Genomic DNA, 21,883 nt, shown 5'->3' on the forward strand with positions numbered 1-21,883 from the left:
AAGCTCACATCTCAGTTGGGCCGTTTCCGCACGGGCGGAATATGGCGGCCTGGGGACGGCAAAAACGCCGTCCCCAGGCCGCCATTCGCCCAGGGGGCTCAGCTGCTTCGCAGCTGGGAAGCGCACTTTTCTGAAAACGCCGGCTGGAAGCCGCTGCTGTGCGAACGGCAGCGGCTTCCCGGCACTTCCCCCCCCACACTCCCTGCCTTCACTCACCTGCTCTCCGGCGCGTCGCCGGGGCCTGGGGACACGCACCCCTGCTATGTGACACAGAAGCAGGCGCGCAGGGGAGGGGAGGCGTGTCCCCAGGCCCCGGCGACACGCCGGAGGGCCAGAGAGCAGGTGAGTCGACCGAGTGACGGCGCCCAGCGGCACCGTCTTTCCGGTTCTTTCTGGGACCGTCCGCGTCAGAAACGCCGACCCAAGCCCTTCCGCCTCCGTGCGGAAAGGGCCTTGGTGTTTGAGATTTCTCCATGCAATCCTGCATGGAAGAACTTGTGCTGGGAAGTTGTGTGGAGAAAGTGAGAATCTGCCTTGCTTCAATTTGTGTAATATTCTTTCCTAAAAAAGAATTTAAATATTGATCCATGGAAAAATATTTTTTTCACTAACCCTTCAAAAGTTACTATTATTTCATTTTTGAAGGATGTATAGTTTTACCATAGAAAGAGCAACTGAAATGTAAATTGTGTTCTACCATTACATTTATGCTGGGACAGCTGCATGTTTGTTTAATGCGAGGTGTTCTTGTTCAACTAGATTTACTGTGGAGTGGTAACAAAAACTGCTGTCTGTCTGTTTTCTATGAAAAGATAAGACCTAGAAGTAAACTTAACGGCAAGCATGTGGCAGCTTCTGAATATGGATCATTTAGGTGATCAACATTCGCTACACAGCTGTTCACATATTGGTTTGCATACTTGTTTCCTGCGAGGAGTTCTACTGCTTAAATTAGTTTGATTCACTATAGAAATGGTAAGTCACATTTACATTCCTGGTGAAAAACCACAGCCCTCCAAATCTACTAAGCATTTTTAAATGACAAAAAGGCTACTTTAGAATTTTGTATTCATGCACATGCTTTATATAAAACCTTCAACATTTGCATAAATTAGAAAGTGCTGAATCAAGGAACGCTGCTGGTAGTGGCCTGGCAAAATTAATGGTTTGTTTTCAAAAGAAGATTTGTCTGATGGCATAAATTAGCAGGCTGTGTTTCACCAGCATTGGCTTAGCCAGCTGAATTAATGTTCATGTTTCAAAAAAAATCTTACACAGCTAAATATTGCACAATGGATATGCCAAAGGATGCTGGGAGATAAATTCCAACAATTTACTTCTACTCCCAATTGCTCTGGGAAGCCTATTTTCTCAGTAAGAGAAAATATATCGCTTTCTGGATGCCATTAGTTTGAAAAATTAAGGGCGGATGTCTTTTTACAGAGGGAAGTAGAACGTTAATGGCATCACAGAAGTAATAAAGAACTGGTCTCCCTAACCTTATATTTGAAAAGTCTGAAGGTGAAGGCAAAACTGTTCACTTAAAGAACTAAGATTTTGAAACAGCCTTGAAAGATAGTATCTGTAGGCTAGGAAAGAGGCAGTTAAATAATCAGATAATGGAGGCTACTGAGAAATGGCACTTTCAATCTTTGCTGGAATGTGAACTCTTAACAAAACAGTGCAAAATATTTGGACAGTGAGCTCCACATTTCTAGGTTAGAAGCGAAGGATTTCATTGGGCTGCAGAAGACTGGTTATTGGCTTGCTTACTTCACTTATGGCCCAGTTTTTGACTGAAAGAGGAGCCCTAAAATTGTTTAGAAGACGTATAAATCAATGTTAAAAACCACACTGTGCATTATTTTATAAATCTTAATATATATACTCTTTAGTTGTTGTTTTTACTAAAATGTCCTAAAGAGCCTTTCCTCAAAACAAAGGAGCCTGTCATCAAATCAGAGGTTTTCAAAACCTTAAACATTTTGATTGCTCTTTTTTCCAGTCATGTCGGTTCAGCTATATGGTGACCAAAATTGTATACAATATTCTAAATGGTACTGCATCACAGAACTATTATTATTATTATTTATTATTATTTATTAAATTTAGTATACCGCCCTATCCCCGAAGGGCTCAGGGCAGTGTACAGATAAAACATCAGCTAAAAACATACATATAATTAAAACAACAGTAGTATCTTAGAACATTGCCCGCACCCTTACGAAACCCTCCTAATGCGAAATAATGGGTCCTGATGGTATTAGGGCCCATGGGGGTAAAGAGGAGGCAGCAGGGGCACCCTCAGCAGCTGGTCTCTCCAAAGGCCCGGTGGAACAACTCAGTCTTACAGGCCCTGCGGAAATCCCCAACTATACAGGGATACTCCAATAGTGGTGGGGGTGGAAAGAGTTTTCACATTGCAGTTGATGTATAGTGACCCCATAGGGTTTTGGGTACAAGAAATGAACAAAGATGGATCACCATTGGCTTCTGTTGTGGAGCAGCCCTGGACTCTTTGGGTGGTCCCCCATCCAAGTACAAATCATAGCTAACACTGCTTAACTTCTGAGATCTCATGAGAGTGTCTAGCCTGGGCTGTCCAGGTCACAATGTTTCAGTAGTTGCCATTTATTTTTAATCCCTTTCCTAATAATCTCCAGCATAAAGTTTGATTTACATTGAGTTGACATTTTCGTTGATCTGTCCACTGTAATCCCAAGGTCTTTTTCCCACCCAGTTTCCAACTGTTAACATTCCACCAGTGTATATTTAAAGTTATGATTGTTTGTATCAGTGTATATCACTTTGTGCTTACCACTCATCCATTTGGGAGAAATGTCCATTTATTCCTATTCTCTACTCTCCCAGTTTTATTTTATGTATTTATTTTTACATTTATACCCCGCACTACTCCAAAGGGCACAGGCATCTTTCTTCCATAGCCCATTTTATTATTGTGGCCTGAGTAATACTATTATCATCAATGGATATTCCTAGAAGGGATGCATGACGAGAAGCAGTATTTTGCTTATTTGATGATAGATTAGTATGGTAAAGTAAAGTAAACATTAAAGTAAACATAAATGCTGTACTTTTGGCAGTCAGTACTTTTCATTTAATTGGCAGAAGTAAGCATGAAGAAAAGACTCAACTGAGAATCTAATTTTTATAATGGAAATTAGTTTTAGGGCCAATGAGAAAATAGGCTTTTCTCTCAATGCTCTGTGCTCTATCTATTGTTTGTTCACCGCCCTGAGCCCCTCCGGGGAGGGCGGTTTATAAATACAACAATAAATAAATAAACAAATAAAATAAAAACAATGACTTCCAAGGAGTCTGAAATTGTAATTTAAAGATATCAAAATTCAGAAGTTGTAGCAGCGTGCACTGAATATCATAGTTTAGCATTCATCATGGAATTTACCATTATCATAAGGCTCCTCAATCAAAATGAGACTGGTGTTTCTGGCGGGACTTGGCCAAGGATATCTGTGGCAACACAAAGATTTGAGGTTAACTCTCTTTTTGTAATGGCCACTGGTTCTTCTGCATCATATTATCTGCAAAGATAATAGGCAGACAGAACACAGCAGTAACCTTATTTTGTTATTCAGTATTCACATTTCACCTGTGCCCACAAACTGACTGGAATTTACCTTTCAATCTAGAAAGCGCTCTGCTCTTTATGGAAATCATATTAGGAGCTTTATGACACATCACTGTTTTCCAACTGCACCTCTGGACCGCTTTCAGTATTGCATTTTTATGATGTGAAAGTACTCTACTAAGCTAGATGGGAAGGCTGCATGCTCTCAAGCATGTCTTTGAAAAGGTACCTATTTGCAGGAGCAGTCCTGCAGCATAAAAGTACATGTAAGCTAATGCAAGTTGATAGTACAAATTGAAACTAAATACTGAAAACACAGAGGGAATGTTTGTTGGGAAAGTAGAGATCTTAAATGACAGTGTGCTCCCCACTTTTGATGGGGTTCTTCTAACTCTGATCTGATTAAGAACCTGCGGGTGGGGTGGGCTTAAGTAAATATAATATGACCCAATAATTACTACTTGGGGACTTTTAAAAAAATAGGAATATAGGTTTCTTCGGATAATTAGTAAAATGTGGTTAATTGCCTAAGCTATGGGGTAGACCCTCTTCGGTGGTGGGCGGTTCATTAAATCTAATAAATAATAAATAACAGACACTACCAGCTAAATAGTAACCATAAGAAAGCATTATGTGAGTCTGTCTGTGGGCTGACATTTTGGACTTTTCTGTGCAAAGATTTTGAAAAGAAGATACAGACAAGGTACGAGCCAATGTTATTTTTCACGATGTTGCACTGTCTTCTTTTGTTTAGATTATGGTTGAGTTTTGCAGCAGTTGATGGCAGATGTGCTATAGAGAGATAGGGCTTCCCACGCGCTGGAGAATGAAAAAGTTTGACAATTATAAATGACTGGGCTGAGTTAAGGGCTTGTTTCTTTTGTGATGGTCTGCGGCTTCTTGCGCTGCTTCAAAATGAAATCTCTTTCTTGCCCTGAATGAAGAGATTTCAATATTTTCAGCTATTTCAATGCCATTCACCCCCCCCCCCCCAGATGAATGTTCTGTATAAATGTGATAAAGAAGCTACATCCAGTAAGTTGATCGCATACAAGGATGCCGTGCGGTATTTATCATTTATCAAATGGTTCAATAACATGTAAATCTTATGGCCTAAAAAAAGAGGCTGATGCTGAGATGTTTTGTGTTGCGATGTGCTTTTTGGAGGAAGGAGCGTGAGTGGCATTCATTTGGTAATGCCTTTGGCGGGCTGCCACGACTTTTCCTCTTTTCTGGGTTTCTCCTTTTATTTACTCTCCTTTCAATTGCAATGTGGGGAAAATGTATTTTTTGAAAGACCACATTTACATAAAGTTTTCATCCACACAATTTTAGTGTACACCAATATTCCTTCACTGAATTAATGTCAGATAATTTTGTTAAAATAATATAAAAATGGGGCACTATATGTAGCGCAAGAAAGGAGGGGAGTTACTTTGAGAACTCAGTACAGCTGATCTGGCCAGCTGGATCCATGCCATGGTGACATCTGGACTGGGCTACAAACCAGGTGCAACATGATCTTTGACCAGGATCTTCATTTTTATTTCAAGGTAGCATGAGAAAGGGGGATTTTATTTGGGGAATACACCAATATGTCTAGCTTTGGGGAATGCGTTATTTGCATTGAGGGGAAGGGATCATTTCTCTTTCCCCCCGCACCAAGAAGAAGAAAAGTTAGATTTATACCCTACTTTTTCTCTATCACAAGGAGTCTCAAAGCAGCTTACAAACTTCTTTCCTTCCCTGCCTCACAAAAGACACCTTGTGAGGTAGGTGGGGCTGAGAGTTCTGAGAGAACAGTGACTAGCCCAAGGTCACCCAGGCTTCCTGTGTAGAAGTGGGAAACAAATCCAGTTCACCAGATAAGAATCTACCTCTCATGTAGAGGACTGGGAAAACAAATCCAGATCACCAATTAGCGGTCCTCCAGTTTATAGTCTACTGTTCTTAACCACTATACCATGCTGGCTCCCGGCTCTTGTCCCAATTTCCCTTTTCTCCCCAGCTGCTTTGAACTTTGTTTTTTTAAGTGAAAGATCATGGATTTCTCATACCATGTCTAATTTAACCCTTAATTACAGCCAGGGAGCAATAACTGGACTCAGAAGAGAACTCTCTAGCATCAAGAATCTCAAGTTAGACACACATCCCAGCTGTGACAAGTATACACTTTAAGAAGTAGACATCACAGACTTCATTATCTTTCTTAACAAAGAAACACGCTTAGAATTGTTGCATGAGTATATTACAAGCAACCGGAAAAAAGAAAATAGATTTTTTTTAAAAAGGGAAACAGAGTAAGTTAAAGCTAAGAGTTAATCCACCCCATTTATTTAATTCTGTTTTTATATTGCAGTTACTAACTTAACCTTGATACGTTGTGGAAGACAATGTTGCACACAAGCAGGCCTTAAACAAGTCACAGCCTGAGATAAGGGGAAGAAAACAGAAACTTTTTTTTCTGTTTCTGTCATGTCTCCCTTTTATTATGGCCCCTGCACACAGGTTATTATGTTTACAAATGTAACTGTGAAAGCTACCGCCAGAGATAACGACTCTGTTATTGCTTACATGATCATGAATCAGGGATGAATTAGAGGTGAATAATGAGTTAGATTTTAAAAGGGCAAATTAATGAGATTATGCCAGAGTTGGTTTTCTTAATCTCTGAAGTTGAATGTGATGTTTATTGGAACTACTGTAATAAAAGCTTAAGAAAATAACAGAAATTTCAGAGTTGAGGAACCTTTGCGAGTACTGATACTTGAATTGTAGGCACTCTCCTATCTTTATTTCATTATTGCTATGTTACGGTAAAAAAATTTTTTTTGGTATTTTAATTATTTTTCTCAGGCCATTTCTGCACGGGCCAAAAACAGTGCCCTAGGGGCGGTAAAAACACCATCCCTGAGGCACTGTTTGAATAGCTGCCACTGCTGCCGCGCAGCACCACCGTGCTCTCCCCCCAAAAAACAGCGGGAAAATGCTCCTTTACTAACTTGCCTCTTCCCGCCCGCAACGTGCAAAGGGTACCTGCGTGAGGGCACCGCTTTTAGGCGCTGCCTGTTTGTGTTTGCTTACCTTTTCTTCCCTTCAAGGCTCCGGAGGGAGAAGGGACATGCCCATTCTGCCCTCCGACCCCTGGGGGTCAGAGGGCAGTGTGGGCATGTCCCTCCCTCCCTCTGGAGCCTTGGAGGGAAGAAAAAGTAAGCAAACAACACAGCCCAGAGGCAGCTCCATGTGGAGTCGCCTCTGCAACCCACCGCAGCTTGGGGGCCGCCCTCACAGTCCCGTGCAAACAGTTCCGGGCTCCACCAGCATAAATTATGCTGGGGGCCAGCCGCTTCTGCCACCAGTGCAGAAACTGCCTCAGTAAAGCTTTTTAAAGTTAAAAAATATATATTTCATAAAGTGAACAGTTTACATGTGAATTCTGCTAGCTTAAATGAAGTCAGTCTTCAGAAAGCCAAAGGATATTTCATACTTTTGCAGCTTGGTCATCCCTGTGGACACGATTCTGCACATTTAAGCACTCTAAGTTAAATTATTTAATTTTATCTTCTGAAGTAAATAGTTGTGGCTTAGTGTTTATCCATATTTGGAATAAAGTGTGTGCGTGCGTGCGTGCGTATGCAAGGCAGTGCAAGTGCAGTGCAGATGCGCGTATGCAAAGGCGTGTGTGTGTGTGTGAGAGAGAGAGAGAGAGAGAGAGATGTGGTCAACTTACTTCTGTCTTATGACGACCATATGAATGTATGACCTTTTTCAGGTATTGCAGACTGGGGACAGTGGCTTCCTTTATAGAATCTATCCAACTCACGTTGGGTCTTCCTCTTTTCCTGCTGCTTTCAAGTTTTCTACCATTGTTGCTTTTCTAGTGAGTTGTGTCTTCCCGTGAAGCACAGTAGCCTCAGTTTAGTAATTTTAGATTTTAGGGAAAGTTCAGATTTGATTTGATCTAGAACCCACTGATTTGTCTTTTCAGCAGTCCAAGGCATCTGTAAAACTCTCATCCAACACCACATTTCAAAGCAATCAACTTTCTTCCTGTCAGCTTTCTCCATTATTCCATATCCATACATAGTAATGAGGAATACTATATCATGAATTAACTTGATGGTGGTTGCCAGTGACACATCTTCACACTTAAGAATCTTCTCTAACTACTTCATGGCTGCCCTTCCCAGTCTTAATTTCCTTCTGATTTCTTGGTGCCAGTCTCCCTTTTGGTTGATGATGTAGCCGAGGAACAGAAAATCTTGAACAATTTCAATTTCCTCATTGCCCACCTCGAAGTTGTATAACTCCTCAATATTCATTTAGCCATTGTTTTTATTTCTTTGCACTGTAACAAATATATAACTCAGTCTTGTACGTATTGCTGTGAAGGAAGCTCAATTGAACTAGTTTCAGCATAATACATATAGGTTTACTCCCAAGTAAAAGTGCAGATGATTAGACTGAGATTTGTCTGACAAACAATTCTTGTAGAAGATTGCATAGTTGTTTTATGCTTATTTTTAACTTGTGTCTTATTTAACTGATAAACAGTGCAGTCGTAAACAGATTTAGAAGGGTGTGACTTTGTTTAGGATTGCACAGTAAATACTAGTGGTTGTGCAACCTGTTTAATTAGTAATGATTTATTTTGGTATTTGGCAGAATTGGCACAGTCTAGCAAATCAGTGGCCAGAAGAAAAATAAAGGGAAATTGCTAAAAAACCTATTCTATTCTTTACGGATATGCCTGAAACATTTTTTCAAGTATAGAAGAAGAAGAGTTTGGATTTATATCTCCCATTTCTCTCCTGTAAGAGACTCAAAGGGGCTTACAATCTCCTTGCCCTTCCCCTCTCACAACAAACACCCTGTGAAGTGGGTGGGGCTGAGAGAGATCCAAAAAGCTGTGACTAGCCCAACGTCACCCAGCTGGTGTGTGTGGGAGTGCACAGGCTAATCTGAATTCCCCAGATAAGCCTCCACAGCTCAGGCGGCATTGCGGAGAATCAAACCCGGTTCTTCCAGATTAGAATGCACCTGCTCTTAACCACTACGCCACTACTGCTCCTTTATAGGGAGTATACTTTATAGGGAGAGCGCCTGACTGTGCAGACTTTGTGATGACAGACTGTGTTGTTTTCCTTCTGAAGGGAAAAAGTAGAATTGCTTCTTCCATATATCCACTCAACATGTTTACACACATACACATACACAAACTCTTATATTACTCTAAAAAGAAAAGTGGCATTTATGTATGTGTACACATACACAGCTTTTCTTTATAAAGGTAATAGAAGTGTCTTCTTTTTGCTCTTGACTCTTTGGGGAGTTTCCAAACTTTCCTGTGGTTATGGAAAAATAATTTGCAAAAACACAATAAACCCATGTATGATAGGCTTGTCATTTTTTTCTACTGAAATGCTTGTATGAACTTCCTGGCATGGATTTCACTAAATAGAAACAGTTTGTATGTCTTACAAAAAAATCAAAACATGAAAATGATTTGAATCACCAATGATGTTGCTTGATGAAAATGTACAAGATAATGGGCTTGGAAAGCTGGTATGTATTTTCTTACACAGTGAAATGCAGTAACTTACAAGGATATGTATAAGAAAAGCTATGTTACTGTAATCAGAGTCAAACCTACCAAATGTGCTCTGTAATAGTAGGTGTAAGACCCTAGGCATAGACCCTTTATGCTCTGTAGTGGCTCCCACTGCTAATGCCAAGTAGTTGTTGGTTTTATTTTATTTCCATTTTGGTTTGAATTTGCAAACCAATTACAAGTAATCCTTGGTCTCTTCTGCATACGGCTGTTTGTTGGCTGGGCTCACTATGGGATGTGTCCTTTGCTGCTGAAAACTGCATGTATTCCATAACCTCTTTATTTCCATAACCTATTTTTTCCACATTCCATCTCCCATTCTAGTAAGACAATAGAGACAGCCACAGTTCCTTTAAAGTGACTTATATCTGGGTTGCTTTAAGAAGAATAGTAATGGGGGTTAGTCAATTACTTTTCATGCTGGGTATCTGCCCACTTACTAGCCACAATGACCCATTATTCAAGGAACACTTATCTTGGGACTCTTCTTTGTGCAGTGGGCTTGCAATGGGTTCTCCTCAGTTTTCTTTTCCTCGCTGTTTATTTACTGGCACAATAATAATCTTTGATACCGGTAATTATATTGGTCTCTTCAGAAAGTGAATTAGCTGGTCTTTGCCACGTTTCCTTATCTCACATATTTTCCTTTTCCTTAAACCACATATTTTCTCCATTTGTGAATACCAACTCTCTGGTATAAGACAATATAAACTTTAAAAAAAGAAATGTAAGGCTGATATTTGAGTCTTCCTGATATTGTTTTGCATAAAAAATGCAGCAATGAGTTTATAATATATTACTCCAGCATGTCCAGAGAGATACTGGAAATTCTCCAACCTCGTAGCCTTGTTCCACCTTCTCATGTAATTTCTCATAAATGCCTTTGCTGAAAGAAGACACTTATTTCCTAGAACAAGTACAGCTTTCAATGCATTGCTTTGATGGTAAGATATAAAAGCTTTCCCATAAGTCCCACTGGAAACTAATGTTTGTAACCCATGCTTTCTTCGGCATTTCATGATAAAATGCAAGTCCCTGACCTGGACATCTGGCAGTTGTCCGGGAAAGTGACATGACAGAAACATGCCTTTCTTGTACCATAAGAACAAGAACGTTGTCATAAAGGTGTGAAACAACTGCAGGCTTTAGCGTAGTGCTCAGTTCAAGGAGTATGAAACAGTAGTTTAAAAAAATTAATTGTGTCTAATATACACATGGACATCAGGAGAGTTTGCTGAATCAGACCAGTTGTCCACTTTGTCCAGCAATACACCCAACATACTTGTGATGAAGAGACAAACAAGTAGGGCATATAGGCTAAGACCCTCCCCTGCAGATGTCCCCTCAGCACTGGGATTCAGAGATGTGCTGCTTGGCATATCGACCCCCCCCCTCCCACAGTCACCATTGCTAGTAGCCATTAATGGATCTCTTTTCCATGCTCCACAAGCTTTTATAACCCCCTTTTGAAATTATTTCTGCTTTTATCCATCATTAACTTCCCGGACAGTGAATTCCACACATTGAGCAAAGACCTGTTTCCTTTTTTATCTGTCCTGAACCTATTTCTCAATATTTTCATTAGGGAACCTTGAGTTCTAATATAAAGCTCCCTGTATCTACTTCGTTCACCCCATACTTACTATTATAAACATCTGTCGTTAAGACCCTTAGCCATCTTTTTTCTACACTGGAAAGTCCCAGACTCTTCAGCATTTCCTCATAGCAAGGTTGTTCCAATCCCCTAACCATTGTGTTTGTCACACTTTGTCCCTTTTCCATCTCTACAATATCATTTTAGAGATTCAGCAACCAGAACTACCCACAGTATTCCCAATGAGACCACATCTTAGCTTGCTTATACAAGAGTAATACAATATTGGCTGTTTTATTTTCATTACTAATTTAATTCCTAACAATTCCTAGGATGGACCATTGCATATTGGGTCAACATTTTCATTGATTTTTCCACTACAACCCCAACAAGCCTTTCCGTCTCAGTTACAATCTGATCCCAGCTGTGTATTTTTAAAGGGATATTTTGTTCCAATATGATTACTTTACAGAAACTCATGTTGAATATCTGCCCCAACTGTTATCTTCTTACTCAATTTTGAGAAATCATCCTGTAGCTCTTCACAATCTACCTTGGTTTTCAGCTTCCTGAATAATTTAGTATAATCAGCACATCTGGTTACTTCACTACAGATTCTAAACTCCAAATTGTCTATGAAAGTTACCTGGAATTGGCCCCAATACTGCTCGTTGTGGGAACTCACTTCTCACTTCTCTTGTTCTGTACTCTGCAGGCAAACCCAGTCAGGTCTCCTTAGAAACACTGCCCTCAGGTCTAGGTGACAAGACTTGAGAGGACTGACAGGAGCTGGCAGCAGGAAGTGGGAACATGGGTTTGTACCCAGTGGAACACTTGATCCAGAAAGGCAGAAGCCCCAAGCCCCAGCGTAAATAGGCTGGGAAATAATCCAGTCAATTGCCCTTGCTGGAGGGTGCTGAGATCCTGTGGGGCAACACTGGGCTGTGATCAGGAATAATTGTTTTTCTGAGTACCTGAAAAGTGTGAGTAGTATGTGTGAGTAGCATATATGTAGCATGTCCTACATAACAAATGTTATAATCATCCACTTATATTGTTATTAGGTTCTGTTGATGAGCACTTTTTTTACTTATCTACTGTCAGCTTAATCACCATGAAGAATATTGGAAGATATTCCATTTGTCTTCTTGCCCTTCCATTGCATTGGCAGATGGGAAGATAAGAATTCATTGTCTTCTAAGCACACTGAACCTGACTTTATTAAAATTTGTGCAATTTGAATTTACAGAAGCAGGCAGGGATCTCTAATCATACCACTTCTCTTTCCATTAAGCATGCAGTTTGTCTTGTAAATATGAAGGATACTTAATTCCCAGACTTCAGAGAGATGATTAAATGATGAAAGCATATGATTACATGGCTTTCTGTCTTTAGCCTAAATGCCTGGTATGGATTCAGAATATCATTATATAGCTATATATGTAATTCCCACAAGTGCCCCCTTCCTGTAGATTCTTAAATCTGCAGAGAGGAGGCACACTCACCCCAAACAGATATTTCTTCAGACTTGGAGTACTCAAGTTTGCAGAAAAATCTGAAAACTTTTTTTTAAAACCCAACATGGGCTTAAATTCTCTTAAGTTTCTTTAAAGTGTTGGGCAGCTGGAGAGGGTTGTGGTGGCTGCGGTGGAGCTCTGGAGGCTGGCTGTGATTGCTGGGAGCAACTCAGGAGCCTGAAAGGTGCTGTGGGCTCAGCTGCAGTGGTAGCAATCACCAGCAATTGCTTGATAAGAGAGTGGGCTGGAGGAGGCCTTGCCATAGCTGGGTGGAAGGATTCTGGGTGAGGTAAGGAGAGCATGGCTATGTCGGGGGAGCCGTAGCCCACCCAAAGCAGTCTGAGCAATCCACAGTGGACTGGGTGAGGGGAGGAGAAAGAAAGAAAGAATTGAGTGAGTGAGTGAGTGAGTGAGTGAGTGAGTGAGTGAGTGAGTGAGTGAGTGAGTGAGTGAGTGAGTGAGTGAGTGAGTGAGTGAGTGAGTGAGTGAGTGCAGGGAGGGAGGGAGGGAGGGAGGGAGGGAGGGGAAAGAGGAAGCTGGGCCAAGGTTAGGGTTAGGAATGCTTGGATGGGGAACAGAAAGAGTGCTGGAATAGTTTGGCAGAAAGAGAGAGAGCTGAAGTAGGGTGGTAGAGAGAGCTAAGGTAAATAAGCAGAAATAAAGAAAGCTGGGGTAGAGTCGTAGAAAGAATAAGAAGACTAAGAAAAGGGGTGGCAAGGTGGAGAGTGGGAGGCAGAGAAGAAGGGGGAGAACAGAAGAAAAATTGGTAGCAATGTCCATTCTCAGCAAATTTCTTGCATGTCCCCACTTGTATTTTTTATAAAAAGCTTTCTCCCTATATATGACATTACCAGAGTTATCCTAGGTTTTTAAAGGATCTCAAATATCACTTAAATTCAAAGATTGGAAGAAGAAATATACTAAGTTTTTAGAAGGAAGTCCCCTTGTTATTGGTGTCCTTACTTGAACCCTTGGTGTAAGGATGGGTCTTGAAAAAAATGGTTATGGAAGGGAATCGTGGTTTTCTGAAAATAAATTACCTCCAGTCAAACTGCTCAGAGTTTAAGCGTTTTGCCAACACACTGACCCCCCCCCCCTTGCTGCCCTGCAAGTCTACCAGGAAAAAAATGCCAACAAATGAAGTGACTCAAAGTGTGGCAGTTCATCTCAGACTATCTGCAAAGCTGGCTGGCCATGAGGAATGGGGAGGCTGTGCCCTGGATTTCCTGGCTAAAGAGGGATATCTTGCTGTCCTCTAATGGCTGACCCTGACTTTGTATACGGAAGTGCATTTATCATCTCCATAGAGACTTATATTCTGTCCTTGTTACCATTTCACTTGCTGCAGTGGGAACAAGTTCAAAGCTTTTTTTTCTTTTTCAATTGAGATGATATACACGTAGTGGAGTTTAATCTTCAAATGATTCTTCCAATACAATTAACTATAAAATCATTTGCTGGTTCATTGAGATGGGAACGTTGAGGCAGAAGGGTTAACATGGACTATATAAGGCCACAAAAAGATAAGTGAGCAGATCTAAGACCATCTTTTGGACTTCTCGTTGTGAGTTTTTACTCTCTGTATAAATGTCTCTTGCACACACAGAAGCATTTTAAAACCCCTGAAATAAAGGATTCAAAATAGTTGTTTCTTCCCTCTCTGAATGACTTAAGGTGATGGCTTCTCTGTTTTCCTTCAGGTGTAAATTTCTTTCAGATCATGTGGAGAGAATCTCAAAGAGCATAAGGAACTGTAATCCTAAATCTCATTGTAATATTTCTCTTTGTATCCCTACAGATTAAAGATTGTATAAAACTTAAAAGAAACAGCATTCTAATCGCAACATATTGGACTTGGGCCTCCTTTGACCTCAGAAACTGAAAATGAGGTTGCTATGGGAACTGCTCGTGCTGCAATCATTCATGTTGTGCCTTGCAGGTAAAGTGTCATTTAAACAAAAAAAAAATCCCCTTCTGTATTTCTGACTTCTGCACATTAATTCAAAATGGCACTGAGTTTCATATACAAGTGATGCAGCAGCAAATAAAACTGTCCTTCTTGGCCTGCATTTTAACTCTGATGGCTGCATATATATTGATGTTTTTAATTTGCTCGGTTGTTATTGATCAGTGTCTTTCATAGGTAAGTTCTGATTATTTCTATGGTCTGGTTTGGACCTTTAAACAATGGTCTGGTTTGGACCTCACAAGAGTCATTGTTTCCCTTTTCTATCCTAAGGATCTCAGTGGTCAATTGACTCACTCTTTTGACATGTTTCCTCTAAGAGTAACGCTGCTACAAAATGGATGCCCATAAGAAATGATTCAAGCAGTATGACTGAGAAATTCTTGACCTGCCAATTCCTGTGCTAGGATATTTACAACCCAAACCAGAGCTGTCATTCAGGCAGGGATGGTGTTGCTCTGGCTCTGCCCTGCTGCTCCTGGGCTTCTTGCAACCCAGGAAGTCCAAAAAGTTTTAAACTCCCCCACAGCGGAGATATGCTGAGAAAATCACTAAGGGCTTTTCGGTGGCATGGGTAGGCACCCCCTTCCTGCCACTGACAAGACCTCAACTGGGCTCAATGGACATTGGTCCAAACCTCAGGCTGCCACATATCGCAGCAAAACTGGGGTGGAAGCCAACTAAGGTTAGCTCCACCTGTGGTCATGCCTCTGAAACACCCTGCAATGCTGGGAGCTGCCCACCAGTGGATTTGCTCCTCTGCCAGGATTAGCGCCCTGCGGAGGGCAAATTCACTGACGAAGCCCAATGCTGCTTCCCACTGATAATTTGGCTCCCCCCATCAAGTTTAGACCATTAATTTTATTCTAGACATCCAGTTCTCCAGCTAAACGTTGCAAATTGTCTGTCTTTGGTATCATGAATGGGTCTATCATTACTGTATTGAGCTTTAATAATCTGTATGCCATACACCAAAAGAATCTAAGAAACAAAAATAATAGCAAAACTAAATTTAGCAATGGCTATAGCTAGAACTTATCATTAGGGGTTTGAGCTAATTCGGTAACTGATGAGTAAGTGCCGAGCTAAAATGGATTTTCAATAGCAATTAATGAACAGAAATGACTCTCTGATTTTTGGAATATCATATTCTTTGCATATTAGAATGGATAAAGAAACCGTTTGTGACAATTTTGACAAACCAGAAAAAACATGTGTGCCTTTAAATTTAGGATGATTGTCAAATCCTACAGGGAAGGATGTTAGAATCAACTCTTCGTATTCTTCCATATAATTGCAGTTCAGACTTAACCCAATCTATCGGAGATCCATTGAAAAATTCAGCAAAGATGTAGATGTATGATATATTTGTTTCCCCCTCCTCCAAGTGTTGGTATAGATTGTAAAGATTCATTTGATGAAAAAAATCAGCAAACTTGAGATTCAGGAAACCAAGGAAAAGCATATCTCTATGTTACAAAGTACAGATATAGAATGGGGGTAAGATGGAGGTCTGCAGTGGAAAAATAGAAGATGGCAAAAGTCTCCCCTTCTTTCAGTGGAAGTTTTCAGTGGCTCCAACCCAGTTTTTTAAAAAATATTTTAAGTGATTACTTTTGCTAAGGCAGGTAGAGATTCATTAAGATTTCGTAATTGGCATTCCCAGCCCATCTGTTCCTGAGTTGTTTTCTTCTTGCTTTCTGGTTTGGGGCTGTTTTATTCTTGTACCTTCCCAAGAGAAGCTGAAAGCAAAAACTTTTCAATGTTTAGCATCTCAAAGTAGAATTAATTTGTATGAGAAAGAGCATGTGTTTTAGGTTTCTAGCTTTAGGCATCCAGGATTACAAATGTCAGCAGCCAGCCACTAATTTGTTGACTTGTAAATGAAGGTAGAATCCCATAGTTCACAGTTAGACTAAGGAAAGCTTGTTTCTTCAGTATAAAATCACCAGGGTGTTGAGGTGATGAGAGATCTACATGTCATAAAGTAGTCAAGGAATTATAGAATCATAAAGTTGGAAGAGGTCTCTAGTGTCACCTAGGCCGTTTCTGCACGGGCCAAAAAAGCCGATAAAAGGACGGTAAAAACAGCGTTATGGGCAGAGAGGTTGCATGGCCGCCGCTGCAGAAATGACGCTGCAGCGATGCAGCAATGATCCAGTGGCTCCACAATGGTTTATTCAAAAATCACTCACCGAGCAAGTCTTTTCAATAACGGCGCTCTGCAGCCAGCATTGTGCGAAGCACCTGCCAGGAATTGGTGCTGCAGAGCCTGCCCCCACAATGGTGGCCAATCCTGGCGCCGAAAGCCTGTGATGTCTACCCTGGGAAAAAAGAACGCTGTTTGTGAAGTACAGCTGTGCGAAGTGCCGTGGTTCAGCCAATGCACTACCTGTCCATGCAGTGCCCGCCCATTCGAATGTTCCGTGGCTGCAGTGCTGCCAATAACACCGTCAGCACAACGGTGTTATTGGCTGTGCATAAATGGTCTCAGTCCCACCCCTTGCTCAATGCAAGAAATTACAACTATCTCCTCCCCACACCCCAATGACCCCTGCTCCATGCCCAGAAGATGGGGGGCGGTGGGAATGCAGCATCCCTGGCCAGTCTGAACTGGAGGAAAATTGCTTTCTGGCCCCAGAGGACCAATCAACATTACTCTAGGCAACTAAGAAAGGGTCATATGAGCCAAGTACTAATGCAACTCTCTCTACCCTCCCTCTCATGATTTGCCTATGTTCACAAAACCAGCATTGCTTTCATACGATTATAAATCATAGGGTTGGAAAGGGTCATACAGGCCTTCCAGTCCAACCCCCTGCTCAATACAGGATCAGCAACCCTGACAAGTTATTGTCCAACAGCTGCCAGTGAGGGAGAACTCACCACCTCCCTAGGTAGCTAAATAACTCTTACTTTAGAATTTTTTCCTAATATCCAACCAGTACTTTTCCATCCATAATTTAAACACGTTATTGGAAGCTGTAACAGACTTAACAAGCAAGCTGATGCAAAAAAAAAAAACACAGAATGCAGAATGTGCAAGGTACAGAACGGGAGTGGGTAGAGTTTTAGGAGGACTTTCAGACAAGATTTGAAAGTTTTCAACTCTGAATTCCAGAGAACAGGCATGTTCAGTGTGTGTGGTTTTGGAAAGAAGAGAGTGCTGGGGGATGAGAGACCCTACTCTAGCCAGGAAGGAATTTATTTCTAGGGAAAGAAGAATTCCTTGCTCAGGTTTTCAGATCTAGTTCATCTTCTGGACAGAGTAGGTAGAAGTGAGGGAGCTGAATTAGAAAGAGTTTGCACCAGAGAGGGACAATTCTCTTGTCATAAGGGAAAATCGCACTGTCATAAGGGAAAATCCCATACTTCGTTCCTTTGAAGAATTAATTTTATATGCTGGGAGGTAATCCTAAAATTTGAGGAGTCTGAAGGGAAAGTGAGATGTAGGAAATACTCCTTCCATACAGTTTACTGGTACCAGACTTATCTAATGAACCTCTCAGTGCTAACGTGGATATAATCTGTGAAACATCTTGACAGTCTATCATGCTTGTAAAAGCACTGAAACTCTGTGACAAACTGCCAACTTTTCAAAAAGCCAATTATCATCTGTGCTGAATGTTGAAAAATCCTTAATATCTGAAAATAAAACTGCTTCTTTCCTTTTTGACAATAATCCCTCCTAACACAGTCCCCTGAGGTTTTAATAAAATTCTACTATTTATATATTAAACTTTGAAAAAACGAGACTGAAGGGAGGGAGGATCACCACAGTTCCCTAAGCTGGTTCAGTCAAACATATATTTTAAAGAGGAACAGGGTGGGACAACTGAAGGGAACCCCCAAAGATTATGTATAAAGATTGAAAAGCTGACCAGCACAAAGAAAAGAAGATCTTAGGAGAATGAGAGAACATTCATTTCCTTCGGGAATTGGGAGGTTTTCCTTTTTGGAATTTTTCCTTTTGTGATCCCTGCCTTCACATGAGCCCAATCATCTGCTGCCAACATCTCTGCCCTCCTCCAAGTGACAGCTCTTCAAATACTTAAGGAAAGCAATTATATTCCTCCCCCACCTCCAACCTCCTCTTCTCTGGACTAAACATTCCGTCAGCCTTTCCTTGTATAGCTTGGTCTCCAAGCCCCTGATCATTCTCATCACTCTCCTCTGCACCCACTCAATTCTGTCCACATCCTTTTTGAAGTGAGGCGTCCAGAACTGCACACAGTACTCCAGATATGGCCAGACAGTAGGATTATGACATCTTGTGATTTGGATGTTATGCCTCTGTTGATACACCTAAGATTGCATTGTCCTTCTTTGTCACTGCATCACTCTAGCTGCTCATTTTTAACTTACAGTCCACCCATACACCAAGATCTTATTCACATACTCTGTTAACCAGAAGTATTTTCCACATCCGGTATGCATGTTCCTCATTTTTATTACCTAGATGTAGAACTCGGCACTTAATTTTGTTGAATTGCATCTTGTTCACATCCACCTACTTTTCCAGTGTTTTCAGGTCTCATTGAATTCTGGTGTGTTCACTGATCCTTTCAATTTGGTGTCTTCTGCACATCCTCACCCAGAGCCCTGTGACACCCCACCGGACACTTCCCCTTGATTCAGATGAAATGCCATTGACAACTACTCTTTCAGTGCAGTTCTTTAGGCAGTTCCCTATCCACCTAACCATGCTAGAGTCCAGTCCACAGTCCTCTAGATTACCCATCAGAACATTATGGAGAACTGTATCAAAAGTGTTACTGAAATCCAGGGAAATAACATCAACAGAATTTCCTCAATCCAGTAAGCACATCTCTCAATCAAAGAAAGAAATGAGGTTAGTCTCGCAGGACCTGTTGCGGGCAGCACCTATTGTGCTAACTTCTCTGTATCACCAAGTTATCATTCAGATTCTCACAGGCCGATCCCTTTAAAATCTGCTCCAGTATCTTCCCTGGGACAAAGATCATGCTGACTGACCTGTAGTTTCCTGGGTCATCCTTTCTCCCTTGTTTGAAAATTGGGTCAACATTTTCCCTGCTCCTGTTTTGTGGTACATCCCCTGTGCTACACAGCTAAGGTTGGACCACAGCTAAGATGGACCAAGGTTCTGCAAGCTCTCTAGAAAGTTCTTTGAACACTCTTGGGTGCATACCATCTGGCCCAGGGGAAGTGCAGCCAGCTTCTCAAGTATCTTTTTGTCCATGTCAGTCAGCAGTCTGGATGCCATGTCTTGCCTACTACCATTTTTAGATAAACTTGTTCTTTTCTTCAAGGGGAAAAAATAGACAAAATTGCCATTTAACCTTTCTGCTTTCTCTCTGTCCTTTATCAGAGTTTCTCCATTTTCACCCAACATTGGGCCTATTGCCTTATTATGTTGTATTTGCTCTTCACATATCTGAAGAATCATTTTTTGTTGCAGTGAGCCTTCCTAGACAGTATCAGCTCACTGAGCTTTGGCCACTCTGATGGGTGACCTATAGTTTCTGGTCACCCGTGGATACTCTTGTTTACAGGAATGTCCTTACCTCCTTTTCTTGAACATTTCCTTCTTCCCCTTAGCTCTCATGGAGTTTTCTGTTCATCCACACTGGCTTCTTCAATCCCCTACCATGTTTTCTTCTTGTTGATATAGAAAAGGATTGAGCTTACAAGAGCACTTCTTATAGGAGAGCCCAGTCTCCATTTGCTCCTTTCCCTTCCTGCAGTCTTGCCCATAGAATGACTCTTGTCCTGCCTCTGAGTTTATTAAAAGCCATCTTGTCTCTGCTTAAAAACCTCTAAAGAAGGAGAGCCCATCACCTCCCAAGGAAGCATTTTCTACTGAGGAACTCCTTTAACAGTAAGGACGTTCTTCCTAATATTTAGCCAAAAGCTCCTTTGATTTAATTTCAACCTATTGGTTCTGGTCCGACCTTCTGGGGCGACAGAAAACAACTCAGCACCATCTCTTCAAGTACTTGAATATGGTTGTCATATCTTCCGTTCGTAATCTTCTCTCCAGGCTAAATATACTGAGCACCTTCAACTTGTCCTCATAGGACTTGGTCTTCAAAACCTTCACCATCTTTGTTGACCTCTGGACATCTTCCAGCTTGTCCACATCCTTCTTAAATTGTCGTGCCCAGAATCACACAAAGACATATAATTCAAGCACCTTGGAACAGCCTTTCTATTTGCAGTTCACTTTCTCCAAAGCCAGCCCTTCACTGCAAACTGTCTGTAAATATATGTCAGAGCAACTATTTGGTACCATCATGGTACTTAATCAAAGTCTTAAGCAGAACTTTCATTGACAGCCTTCAAAGTGAAAGGAAAAAGTTGCAGTTCCCTGAATCAGCACTCTGCTGAGAACAATAGCATCCTCAGGATGAATGTGAAGAGAGTGTTGTAGTAGGAAGAACACAAGAGTCATGGATTGTAGTCCCTGTTCAACCGGAAAAGTTATAGTAAGATCTTTGGTCAGTGAGTCTCTTAGCCTGACATACCTTAGAAAAGAACTGTGCGGATAAATTGGGTAGGTGGAAGTATTGAGAGAAGTCAGAATTCTGAAATATCAATAATCATGATTTGTATACTTTTAATTGTACTTATTGAAAACAAATCATGTTTCATTTTCATTTATAGAAAGAACTAGATCCTTTTTTCAAAAAGTAGATAGGAAATTTTATCAAAGATTTTTTTCTTGCACACTGTAGGTACACAGTTGAGAATTCTTTCCTTCCTCTCTCCGTTTTTATTTGATTTTAATAGTGGCATATCTGACTTTCGACTTCCAGCTATAGATAGGGGCTTGTTTTACTTGAATGTGCCTCTGTACAAACAGTTATATATGCGTAGCATGTGAATAGGAAACTATTCCAGAACCCATCTTACTGACATGTTTGTTTTCTGTGTGTAGGTATTTGTTTTGTTTTTGGTATGGCAAAGTGTTTGTGTCACCAATCACCGGTGAGACAAGCTAAGTATGAATGTTCCAGCCTGATACATACTAGGCCTTCACATACACTCCTCCTTGTGATGCCCTCGTTCTATATATACACTGATTTTCTGTATTATAGGATTACAATGTCAAGGAGAAAACAGGAGAGTATGGAAATCAGTCACTTTAAATGGGGAAAGTCTGTACTGTCATTTATTCCACAAAAATCTGTTTTTGCTTTGTTATTAAATTACTTACTATAATTCGGCTGGGACCCAAGGTTCCCAGATTTCTAGTGATGTTGGTTCGCCAGATTTTACAGAGAAAGAAGTGTTTGCTGAACTTGTTAAGCTAAATTGGATATCTGCTTTCCTTTCATAGCAGAAGCCAATATAAACAAACAACATTTGCAAATGGATCCCTAAGCTATAGCTTGCCGTACAAGTTAATAGTAATGCTTTTGTTTTTAATATGTTTGTTTTGCTGGAAATGAAAAGGCTGTTAAAGACTTGGCTATTTAGTCTAAGTGATTTTCCCTCTGAAATTATAGGTGCCATTTCATTGAAAAGAGTACTGGTCAATTCATAGACACTCAGTGCAACGTACGGTATGTGTAATTTGCAGAACGGTTTAAAATGAACAGAT

At 40.8% G+C, this 21,883-nt stretch overlaps 1 protein-coding gene across 6 annotated transcripts in view; it reads left to right on the forward strand.

The window, feature by feature from the left end:
* LOC125428294 (contactin-4) overlaps positions 1-21,883 on the forward strand; it is a 679,975-nt gene that overhangs the window by 319,877 nt on the left and 338,215 nt on the right. For all 6 annotated transcript variants that reach the window (XM_048488126.1, XM_048488125.1, XM_048488131.1 and 3 more), the window contains one exon: positions 14,131-14,271. In XM_048488126.1, the coding sequence (XP_048344083.1) occupies positions 14,217-14,271 (55 nt within the window). In that variant the 5' untranslated portion in view covers positions 14,131-14,216. The remainder of the gene's footprint in view (positions 1-14,130; positions 14,272-21,883) is intronic.

The sequence above is a fragment of the Sphaerodactylus townsendi genome, linkage group LG03 (genome assembly GCF_021028975.2).
Source record: "Sphaerodactylus townsendi isolate TG3544 linkage group LG03, MPM_Stown_v2.3, whole genome shotgun sequence".
NCBI lineage: Eukaryota > Metazoa > Chordata > Lepidosauria > Squamata > Sphaerodactylidae > Sphaerodactylus > Sphaerodactylus townsendi.